General features: G+C 49.0%; 1 protein-coding gene across 1 annotated transcript; it reads left to right on the forward strand.

Annotated features, from left to right (window-relative positions):
* Positions 1–2,985: 2,985 nt before the first annotated feature.
* On the forward strand, positions 2,986–11,387 carry LOC123399261 (GDSL esterase/lipase At1g71250-like). Its single transcript, XM_045093679.1, has 3 exons — positions 2,986–3,202; positions 3,295–3,924; positions 10,636–11,387. The coding sequence occupies exons 1-3, from the start codon at positions 2,986–2,988 to the stop codon at positions 10,902–10,904; spliced, it is 1,116 nt and encodes a 371-aa protein (XP_044949614.1). The 3' UTR covers positions 10,905–11,387.
* The last annotated feature ends 718 nt before the right edge of the window (positions 11,388–12,105 follow it).

A 12,105-nucleotide genomic window follows, 5' to 3' on the forward strand; every position in this document is an offset into this window, starting at 1 on the left:
ACTTTGGAGTGAATCTTTATCGCACAATGAGGTATGGTTATATCATTCAATTATATTAGCATTGTTGAGTGATTGCACTAGTGAATATATGAACCCTAAGCCTTGTTTCCAAGAATTTATATAATGTTTTGCTCGTTGTTTACTACTTGTTACCTTGCTGTTTTTATAATTTCAGATTACAAAAACCTATTTCTACTGTCCATATCGCACTTGTATCACCATCTCTTCGCCAAACTAGTGCATCTATACAATTTACCATTTTATTGGGTGTCTTTGGGACACAAGAGATTTCTTGTATTAGATTGCAAGGTTGTTTGAGAGAGACCATATTCATCCTACACCTCCCATGGGTTGATAAACCTTAAGCCATCCACTTGTGGGAAATTTGTCGTTGTCCTACAAAACTCTACACTTTGACGCCCAACAACGTTTACAAGAATAAAGTTGTGTAGTAGACATCATAGCGCCGACACATAACGCATGCGCTACTATGCACCACTCCGTATGAATATCTACTCAATAATCTTGGCCAAAGGAAACTCATAAATCGGAAAGCAACCATTGCTATAAAATAACACATAGATAAATCTCAGAAAAAACTCAAATACTTTTAGTGAATAATCTGATCATAAACCCACAATTTCTCAAATCCCAACAAACGCACCACAAAAGTTTATATAGGATTGATCTCATATGAGGTCATTGTATTGGAGATCAAAAGACAGAGTACCAGAAAAGGCTTCGAGATGGGATCGTGGAAGAGCAGAGGCTTGAGGCGGAAATAAAATTCTTTCGGGTCCTCCCCTGAGGGTTTCTTAAGAGATGTGTATTTATAGCTCCCCAATTAGGTCAATCAAAGGAAAAGGGAGCCCATAAGGCACCTGGATGTGCCCTACCCCCATGGCGTGCCCCTGCCTTGTGGCTCCCTCGTGCACCATCTAGACCTTTTCTGAAGCTTCCAGGATTTTTTTGTCCAAAAAAGATCAATTTTTTGTTGTATTTGGATTTCGTTTGGTATGTATTTCCTGAAAACCAAAAACATGCATAAAACAGGAGCTCACAATAGGCAGAGAGTTAATAGGTTAGTCCCCAAAAACAATATAAAATGGCATATAAAGTATACAAGATTGATAATATAATTGTATGAAACAATCAAAAAAATTGGATACGTTGGAACGTATCACTCCTCTGTGAGTTCCACTTGTTACTTGTGCTACCATTTTCTTATTACCTTTTTATGTTATTACCTTCTATTCGCTCTACAACAACACAACTATTTATTTTTGCCCGCACTTTCTCTGGAGTGTACAGTTAGTTGCAGGCGCAAACCCATAATTCACTACAAGAGGCAACACTTAATTCATGTGCTTCATGTGGGATCAACACTCTTACTTCGAAAAGGACACAACTAAACCGTGTGCACTTGTAGGCCATCACGCCTCTAGTGTCTCTTCTGTGATACTTCTTTTTCATTTTTATTTTTTAGTTTCCAAAATAATTCTCCAAATTTTCACGTCCAATTCCAAAAACTTCTATTTATTGCAAAAAGAAAATATGACAGTTCTGCTAAAAACAACATCAGTCCAGGTTAGTTTCACTCAAATTATACAAATTAAAGGCCAAAACAAGATTAGAAGACTTTGGAAAAGTACCTTGGAGACGTATAAGTGCCCTACTATGCAAAGAAATTCTTCTTCTACCCTCTCTCTCTCTCTCTCTCACACACACACACACACATATATATATAGTGTCCATAATGGGAATGATAATAGTTGCAATAACCAATCTTTAACTAATCCTCCTAATCCTTCGCCTTAGTGTGGTGTTACAGGTCCAAAGAGAGAAGTAATGGTGAAGAAACTGGTGAAAACTTGATGGAAAACAATGCACCAAGGCGTCATTTTAGGCGCCCTTAACTGACATGGAAAATCATGGTGTGTTCATCTTGGAATTGCCGCCACAACAGACTGCAACCCAATCTACTCTAGGATTAGTGACGGCAGATGTGGAAGATACGGCAGGTTTGGAGCTCCTATACAACTATAGTTGCAGACTGTTTTCACCTAGCTCATAGAATTGATGCAATGATTTTTATCCAGTGTCAAGGGATGCTAATAGGATAGCATATAATTTGGCTAAGCGAATTTAGGATTCTCAAATTGTACTAGTAAATTGGAAGGGTGTTTCGCCGAGTTTTATTATCCAAGTACGCCAAAGGGCATCCACAAAAAGCAAAATCTTGACAACAAGAGGAGGATTACGTCCAATTCATCGCAGTTATGGAACAAAATCCCAGATTTTGTTGTGCTACTTGCGTTGGAAATCCAAGCAAAAAGGGACGCGATTTAGAACTTCCAGAAACACGAATGTCTCTTCCCTGATCTTGATCCCAGTCCACGCTTCCTCCTCCTTCTGCCCGGCGACGAGATCTCCAACAAGCGCGAGAGCTCTGCACACTTGCACAATAACACATACAACAATTTCTTAGATGGGCATTCGAGAAAATGTTACAAGAGACGAATATCCAACGACTCCACGCCTTAAATGCTCCTATAGCATATCATAAAAATAAATAAAAAACCATGAATGTTCACAAGGAATGTGTCTACAACTCCTAAAAATTTCAGCTTCAATTTTGAAATGCATATTGAGAAGAAAAAAACAAATCCAGATGTGAATAGTGTCAATTTTGCTTTTTATATTATTGTGAACATTATTCATGCTAGATTTGTCATTTTTGTTTCTCAATTTGTATTTTGTATCTAGATATGATTTTTAGGGGTTATAGTTACATACGTTGTTTACGTTCACAAAAGAAATTCAGAATTTTTTGAAATGTCCAAAGTTGCTTTTAATATTTGGTATAATGGGAGCGTTTTTCAAAAATTTCAAATGCCTGATACACAAATAGTGAATTCAGCAGCTCGGCCCGAACTTTCCCGCGAAGCCAAGCCTACTTGTGTTTGGCGCCGCAACGCGGGAAGCATGGCTCTCCTCCTCCTCCTCTTCTTGCTCTTCCTCCGCCTCGTTTCCTCCGCCGGCGCCGCCGAATCGTTTCCGGCCACTGCGGTCTTCGTCCTCGGAGACTCCACGGCCAGCTGTGCCGCCACCACGCTGTCCCTCAACCTCACCTCCCCCTCCTCTTTCCCTAGCCCCTGCCTCTTCCACTCCGGCCGCCGCCGCCTCCTCCCCGACATCCTTGGTAAGCACATTGAACGCTCCCCTTGCACTTTAAAGACTAAAACCCCACGAGCTCCGCTCCTGATTCGCGCACCGTTGCGTCCGTGCATGCAGCCGCCAAGATGGACCTCCCGCCACCGCCGCTCATCTCCACCCTCAACGGCTCAGCGGCCGCGGCCGCGATGGGCGTCAACTTCGGCGGCGAGGAGGGCGAGAGCGGCGGAGCCGGGGTGTTCCGCATGGGCGCCATCGGGCAGCAGCTGCGGCTGGCAGCCGAGACGCTGCAGGTGCTGCGGCTCGAGGCCGCCACGCCGCGCGAGGCGTCCGCGGGCGTGGCCGGCGCCGTCTTCGTCGTGTCCTTCGGCGCAGACGCGTACGCGCGGCTGCTCGCGCGCGGGTCCGAGGCCGACGCGTCGGCGCCCAAGCACGGCCGCCGCGGCTTCGCGCGCCTCCTGGCCGGCCGCGTGGGGCGCGCGGTGCAGGAGCTGTACGAGGCGGACGTGAGGAGGGTGGCGGTGCTGGGGGTGCCGCCGCTGGGGTGCGCGCCGCGGGTGATGTGGGAGGGGCTGCACCTCGTGGACGGCCGCGGGTGCGTGGAGGAGGCTAACGAGCTCGTCCAGGGGTACAACGCCAGGGTGGAGGCGCAGCTGGACGCGCTCCGGCCGGAGCTGCCCGGCGCCGACATCGTCTTCTGCGACGTCTACAAGGGGGTCATGGAGATGATCACCAATCCCGGCGCCTATGGTAACATTACTTTTACTAACCGGAATTATCTGTTCTGTATGTAATCACCAATCTGAATCGACGCTTGCCGCATTGCGCCTTCTTGTTTCTGCAAGCACATTCGGAAACATGAACACCTGCTGCTACGGGGTGTTCAATCAGTTCTGTGTGAGGCATGCTGTGCTTATTTTTCAAACTTATCTTAGCTGGGTTGATTGGTGATCCAAGCGTCTTAATCAATTACTAGTACTAAAATACTTGTTGCTACCTCGCTTAATTACCTTCTTGGTCAGTTGTGTGCAAAATCAGTTCTAGTCTTATGTATTTCACTAGAAAGTAGTTGTTCCTTAAAAAAAGGAACTACTAGTAGTTGTCATGATGAAATAAATAGATGAAACCAACTTATGGTTGAACAGTTAGAGGGACACTGGTATCTTTAAACAATCGTGGCTCTAAATCGTGATACTTGTATTATTTTTGAATTTATTTATAATAAAATATGCGTGCGTGCATTCATAAGAATGAGTATATGCGTGTGTATATGAACGTTTGCGTTTTTATTATGTTAAAAGAAAGTTGGTCACATTCTTTAAAAAAATGCCTTGTACAATATCAAGATGACAGAATAAACTGTGATCTCTACGTATACAGTAATTAGCCGTCCCTTTTTTTACTACTCCCTTCGTCATGGTTTAGAAGGCACAGTTAAACTTGCGTGCGTTTCCATAGTAGACAAGGTTTAAGGCGCGAAAGCAATTACTCCTATTAATTAGTGTTGTTGCCAATGACGACGATCAAGCGAGGAAGAGGATCAGAGAGTGAGAGGGGAGAACGACGAACTGAAGATGCGTTTTTGTCAGCTGTCAACTGCAGCCGTTTTTCTGTCTACTGTATTCCTTATTATCGGGTTACAACCAAAGCCTCTCCACTACTCCAACTAACTCCCGACGGGGTCGCCATGATCCGAGAAGGTCGCGCCATCCCACGACCGCATCACAAGGCGACTGAGCCCCATCGGGAGAGAAAAGAGGAAGGAAGAAACAGACTGACGAGGGACGTGCACAGGCGCACTCCTCTCCTAGTTATTTGACAGAAAACGAAACTAAAGTCTCAAACTACTACACGTGAGATTAGGGCAAGTCTAACATTCACCCCCTTAATCTCACTGCCCCAAGCTGATCACACCAAGCCTCTGCCTCATCTCTATGAAATGGACTCTCCCGAGCGCCTTTGTGAGTGCATCCGCTAGTTGATCTTGTGTGCCCACATGATCTATCTCCACCTCTCCTTTTTCCATGCAATCTCTGATGAAGTGGAACTTCACATCTATGTGCTTGCTTCGGTCGTGGTGGACAGGGTTCTTGCTTAGAGCTATAGTTGATTTGTTGTCTACAAACAACCTGAACCTCACTAACACAACTCCTGTCAAACTCTCCAACAGCCTGCTCAGCCATAGGCCTTGGCAGGTAGCAGCAGCCATTGCAACATACTCCGCTTCACAAGAAGAAAGTGCCACTATTTTCTGTTTCTGAGAGCTCCAAGTGATCAGATTCTTGCCCAAGAAGAAGACGTTACCTGAAGTGCTTTTCCGATCGTCGGTGTCGCCGGCGTGGTCACTATCACTGAACCCAAGTAGATCAGCGCTTCCCTGTCCTCTCTTGTAACTGCAACCATAGTGCAAGGTGCCCTTGATGTACCTCAGAATCTGTTTCACTGCTGCCCAATGCTGGGTACTGGGCTTCTCCATGAAGCGACTGACAATCCCCACCGCGTGTGCTATATCGGGCCACGTGTTCACTAGGTAACGCAGGCTCCCGATCACTCTGCGGTAGAGGGTGGCATCGTAAGGATCCGCGCCATCTTCTTTCTTCAGCTTAGACGACAGTCCATCGGAGTATGATAGTTGTTGCAATTGCTCATGTCTGCTGTCTCCAGAATTTTCTCTGCGTAGTTCTTCTGACTGAGGGTGATGCCGTTGCAACCTTGCACCACTTCTATACCTAGATAGTAGCTCAGCTTGCCAAGGTCGCTCATCTTGAAGAGCTGTAGCATCTGCTGCTTGAACGAGATTATGTCATCTACGCTCGTACCTGTGATGATCAGATCATCAACATAAACCCACACGAGCAGATATGAGGTAGCATCGCCTCGCCGATAGACTGCGTGCTCCAAGGGGTTGCGAGTGAATCCAAGGGCGATCAGAGACTCGTCCAACTTTGCATACCATGCGCGTGGTGCTTGGTGCAGTCCATACAGCGCCTTGCGCAGCCGCAGTGCGCTGTCCTCCTTGCCGGCGACCTCGTATCCAGGCGGCTGAGCTACGTAAACTTCTTCGATGAGGTCTCCGTTCAGAAAGGCAGATTTCACATCCATGTGATGTACCTCCCACCCGGAGTGAGCCGCCAGAGCTAACAGCAGCCTCACTGTCTCCATGTGTGCTACGGGGGCAAACACTTCCTCAAAATCCACCCCCTGTCGCTGAACATACCCCTTCGCGACGAGGCGAGCTTTGTGCTTGACGACGTTGCCTGCCGGATCACGTTTGACGCGATACACCCACTTGAGTCCGATCGCTTTGTGCCCTGCAGGAAGCGGTGCAAGCTCCCAGGTCTTGTTGTCGACGATAGACTGCATCTCCACGTCCATCGCGAGCTACCACTCCCTGCTGCCGAGGGCTTTGTCCACGTTCCTGGGCTCCTCGGCGCTGAACAGACATCGGACCAGCAGGCACGTTCGAACTGCTCTCGAACTGCGTCCTCCTCCGTTTCTTCCAGCACGCCTGACAGACGCCTGTAGCGTACTAGCTCCCCAGTCGCCGCGTCACACCCGTCATCGTGGGACGGAGGCGTGGCCCAGCGCCCCCGTTGCTCTGCCATGGGAGTCACCACGTCGGACTGCGGCGATCCCGAGGATGCAGCGGTAGGAGTGGAGGTTGGAGGCGACTGTGGCGTCCCCAGTGTTGGCATAGAGGGTGTCGCCGCGGTCCGTGGCATGGCCGGCGAAGATGCCGAGCCGCTGTCTACTTCATGGACACCGTAGTCCGTGGTATAAACCACGGTGAATGTCGCCGGGGTAGCTTGAGCTGCATCCGTGCCTCTGCTGCTCCAGTTCCAGGGTATGTTTTCCTCAAAAATGAGATCACGGGTTACCTGAACTTTACCAGTGGTCGGATTGAACACGCGATAGGCTTTGGATCCGTCTTCATATCCCACGAACACCATCGGCGTTGATCGATTGCTCAACTTCGTGATCCCAGGGCCGACGAGCTTGACGTGAACCGTGCAGCCGAACGTGCGCAGATGTTGCACATTTGGCTTGCGCCCGTGCCAGGCTTCATAGGGCGTAACCCCGTCCAGGCTCCTGGTGGGTGCACGATTCAGAAGGTAGACAGCAGTTCGGACTGCTTCTGCCCAGAAGTACGCCGGCATCCCCATGCTCTTCATGAGGCACCGTGCCATCTCCACCACTGTTTGATTGCGCCGTTCGACAACTATGTTTTGTTGCGGCGAATATGGTGCGGTGGTGAAGTGTTTGATTCCATTGTGATCGCAGTACTCCTTGAACTCCGCCGAATTGAATTCGTCGCCGCGGTCTGACCTGAACGCGCGCAATCTGCACTGCCCGACAGCTTCGGCCATGGTCTTGATTTTCTTGAAGCGCTGGTGTGCTTCGTCTTTAGTCTTCAGCAGTTCCAGCCACATGTAGCGGCTATGATCATCGACCACCAGGAGAAAGTATCGGTTTCCTCCAGGGGTTACTGGCGAAATCGGCCCGCACAGGTCTGTGTGTATCAGCTCCAGCGGGCGTTCTGCTCGATAGGCGGTGGCCTGAGGGAACGGGGCTCGGTGTTGTTTTCCCAGAGCGCATCCATCGCAGTATTCTTCCACTCGATCTATGGCGGGCATGCCCAGTACTAGCTGCTTGGTTGACATGGTTCTCAGTGCACGGAAATGCAGGTGTCCCATGCGCGCATGCCATCTCCACGCTTCATCATCACCTTGCGCCAGTAGGCAAGCCGGTGCGTCAATCGTGAGCACGCCGGTGTACAGCCTGTTCCCAGAGCGCTTGATGCGGGCCAGAGTTCGCCTAGCCGAATCCCTGATTGTGATGACGCCGTCAGTGATGCCTATGGCGCATCCTGCCTCGTCAAGTTGCCCTACCGACACGATGTTGGTGCGGAGGCTGGGGATGAAGAAGACACCGGTTAGTGCGCGCTGGTCACCCCCTTGACAGCGGAATACCACACTTCCTCGCCCCCTGATCCCCACGACGGAGCCGTCCCCAAATCTGACCGTGCCTTGCACAGTCTCATCGAGCTGGGAGAAGACGTGCCTGTCCCTAGTCATGTGGCTGCTAGCTCCAGTGTCGAAGAACCACACGCCGTCCGGTGATGGGACGGGCATGACCTTCTCCTCGTTGAGGTAGACCACCTGAGGTGCTGCGAGCTGCGATGCGTCCACTCCTGCGACCACAACCATGTAGAGCCCCTGATCATGCTTAGCCCCGGCCTGCACCAGGTTTGCCTGTTCTGAAGATTGCCCCTTTTGTTCTTGTTCGCGCAGCCACTTTCTACATTCTTTCTTCCAGTGGCCGGCGATCCCACAGTGATGACATTTCCCTTTCTTCTTCTTGCCGTTGGACCCGCCAGAGCCACCTGCCCCGGAGTTCCCAGGCGGCCCCTTTCCGCCTCCTTGCGGTTTGGGTTTTGCGGGCGTCTTGCCCTTGTCGCCTTCTCCTGGAATCCCCGACGATCCACTGCCGCCGCCCATCCTCTCGCGAGCCATCCACTCCTCATGAGTGAGCAGGAGGCGTCCGGAGGACTGTGTGCCGTCGTCGAGATCGTAATGATCCTCGCACGCCGACAGACGTCTGACGAGCTCCTCCACAGTCATGGTCTTCAGATCGATCAACGACTCGATCGCCATGGCCATCGGGCGGTACCGCCGCGGCACCACCCGGAGAAACTTCTGGACCGCCTTGTGTTCGGTGACGGGATCGCCATACAACTCCAGATCGGCGACGAGAGCGGAGAGACGCAACCCAAAGTCTTTGATGGCCTCTCCGTCCTTGAACCGGAGATCCTCGAATTCTCTTCTTCGGACCTGCGCTTTGGCTTCTCGCGCTCTCTCGCTTCCCATCCGCATGGTGCGGATTGTTTCCCACGCCATCTTGGCGGTGTCCTTGGCCGCCAGCACGCGCAACATCTCCAGCGGAACACCGATAAGGATGATCTGCAGCGCGCGCCTGTCGTCGTTCTCGTCAGCGGTGTCAGAGATTACCGCAGACCAGACCCGCGCGACCTACAGCTTAACCTGCATCACCAGCGCCCATTCCTGGTAGTTCGTGCGCGAGAGAATCATGGATGCCCCCGACTCTTCTCGCACCACGCGCTCCACAACGCGGTACTCGCCGCTGCCACCGCCGCTGAGACGCGCGAGCTGCGCCTTGGACGATGACTGCGTCCCGCTCTTGCTCTTCGCTTCCGATTCATCGCCGGACATGGCCGAGGCGGATCGAACACCGCCGCCGCTCCAGGGATCGGACACCCCTAGCTCTGATGCCAATTGTTGTTGCCAACGACGACGATCAAGCGAGGAAGAGGATCAGAGAGTGAGAGCGGAGAACGACGAACTGAAGATGCGTTTTTGTCAGCTGTCAACTGCAGCCGTTTTTCTGTCTACTGTATTCCTTATTATCGGGTTACAACCAAAGCCTCTCCACTACTCCAACTAACTCTCGACGGGGTCGCCATGATCCGAGAAGGTCGCGCCATCCCACGACCGCATCACAAGGCGACTGAGCCCCATCGGGAGAGAAAGAGGAAGGAAGAAACAGACTGACGAGGGACGTGCACATGCGCACTCCTCTCCTAGTTATTTGACAGAAAACGAAACTAAAGTCTCAAACTACTGCACGTGAGATTAGGGCAAGTCTAACATTTAGTACTAGTACTACTCATGCATGCGTCCTTCCAATTTGCTGATCACACATTAGTACTAGTATTTTCTCAGTTGATTAGGCACATTAGCATTTACACCTGCTACATCACACAACCAATCGATGACTATCTTGATCCGAGAGATTTTTCAAGCGTGCATTTTAAACCGTGACGGAGGGAGTATGGTAATTAGCCGTCCCTATAATTGGATTCGTGGTCCTTTTATCTGTAGATTGACGCTCATTAAGATGGAGAAAGTCATGTTCATAGGTGTAATGATAGTACATAGGAGTAGTACTAGATATCAAGCTGAGCGATCCAAATTGCAATCGGCACGACCTAAACGACAAGGTTAGGAAGTACTCCCTCGGTGCCATACTACTCCTCCGTTCCTAATTATAAGGGCATGTTCGGGCTCCCTGAAATTACAGGATCTTCGAAACACTTATCTTTTTTGTTTCATCATTTAAGCCTGTACTCCGTGAGCTGAGTCTGAAGCGGAGAGACTCCAAACATTTCATAAGTCTTTTTAAAGAACTTTTAACGATTGCATAGCTCTGTATGTACTCCGTCCGTTTCAAAATAAGTGTTTTAAGCTTATTATAATTTTATACTAGAGTTAGTATAAAGTTGAGACGGTTATTTTGGGATAGAGGGAGTACTATTTAGGAACGAATAGAATCGTTGTCATTTAAACGAATGTATATTATGTCCTTGCAATTTTTTGCTTGTTATTAGTTGAATATCTGATCAAACGAGAATGAAGTTTTTATGTGGATTCTCGGAGCCTGCAGGGTTTGAGGAGTCGAGGGACGCGTGCTGCGGGCTAGGCCCGTTCGGCGGCACCATCGGCTGCCTGACGAGGGAGATGGCATGCCCCACCCCGCAGGGACACGTCTGGTGGGACCTGTACAGCGTCACAGAGACGGTGAACACACTACTGGCGGACTGGGCCTGGTCGGTGCCGCCGTCGACGGACTCCAACACGAGCGTCTGCCGCCCCATTACCCTGCAGCAGCTTGCCGGGCGAGCCGATGCGCCGCCGCCACCGGTGATGGCGTAGGTCCGACGACGAGGGCTGGTTATTTCAGCTTGATCGTTGGAGATCGGACTTTTTTCGTTCCACCCGTGCTGCGTTCCAGTCCACGGCGGAAAATTCAGAGAACATTCTCATGCTGCGAAGAAGCGAGGGGCTGGTCTGATGGGTGTGCGTGTCCATACAAACGTGAGACGACATGTGCTGCTGCGCACGCAATTCAAGTACTCCCTCCGTTCCAAAATAAGTGTCTTAAGCTTAATACAATTTTATACTAGCGCTAGTACAAAGTTAAGACAGTTATTTTGAGACGGAAGGAGTACTCTATAGTGGTGTCATTAGCGAAAAATCATCATTTTACAAGTCGTCGCAAAAACATGCACCGAAAAGTTAACGGTGACAAAAAAACTGACGGTAAATGCTAGTGACTTTGATGACATCACTAATTGATCGGGGCCATTGTCAGGCTGAGTTGGTAAAGAAAACAGGTAAACACTTGGATTTGGTCTTTTTCTTCCTCCTCCTTTATCACTTTGTAGCATTTTATCAAACACTCCGTTAAGCATATATATTTTTTTTCTAGTACTTTTGAGAACGATTCTCAAATTGCAGAACCCGTCAGCAAAGTTATTTTCATGTGCATTTAGTTTTTCTTTTCTCAAGGATAGGTGCTAACATGAAGGTGTTATTGTGTCCCAGTATCTAGAACATATACTGCAAATTCATTTAGACTTTGTTCAAAATTAATGCAACTAAAATTAACAATTAATTAGAGTGCTCCCACTAAGATCAATATTTCTCATAATTGTTTCCTAGTGATTCAAGATTCACGACTCACTTACTAGCCATTGATGTGACATCACTCATGAGCAGCAGTGAGGTTGACATGCCAATCATATCTTTATATGATTCTTGTTCATCTTTGGATGGATGTGTTTCGAGATCAAGACTGTTTTGCTATCTTGTCAAGTCAGCTAGGTATACTTGCAGCATGAATCGTTCATGCACGCCTCAAATATGAATATCTACCATACCCATGTGACATGGCATACTTCGAGGAACATGTATTCCAGACGGTTCGAAAGTTAGATGAACACTATCAAATTAATATTTTTAGTAAGAGATCAAAACAATTTAGATGCCTCTAATCGTTTTGCTATTTACTGTGGCTGCTATGGCTAACTGTGCAAAAATTAATTTACTACGAAACCATAAGCATCACACTTCA

The sequence above is a fragment of the Hordeum vulgare genome, chromosome 5H (genome assembly GCF_904849725.1).
Source record: "Hordeum vulgare subsp. vulgare chromosome 5H, MorexV3_pseudomolecules_assembly, whole genome shotgun sequence".
In the NCBI taxonomy this organism is placed as follows: Eukaryota; Viridiplantae; Streptophyta; class Magnoliopsida; order Poales; family Poaceae; genus Hordeum; species Hordeum vulgare.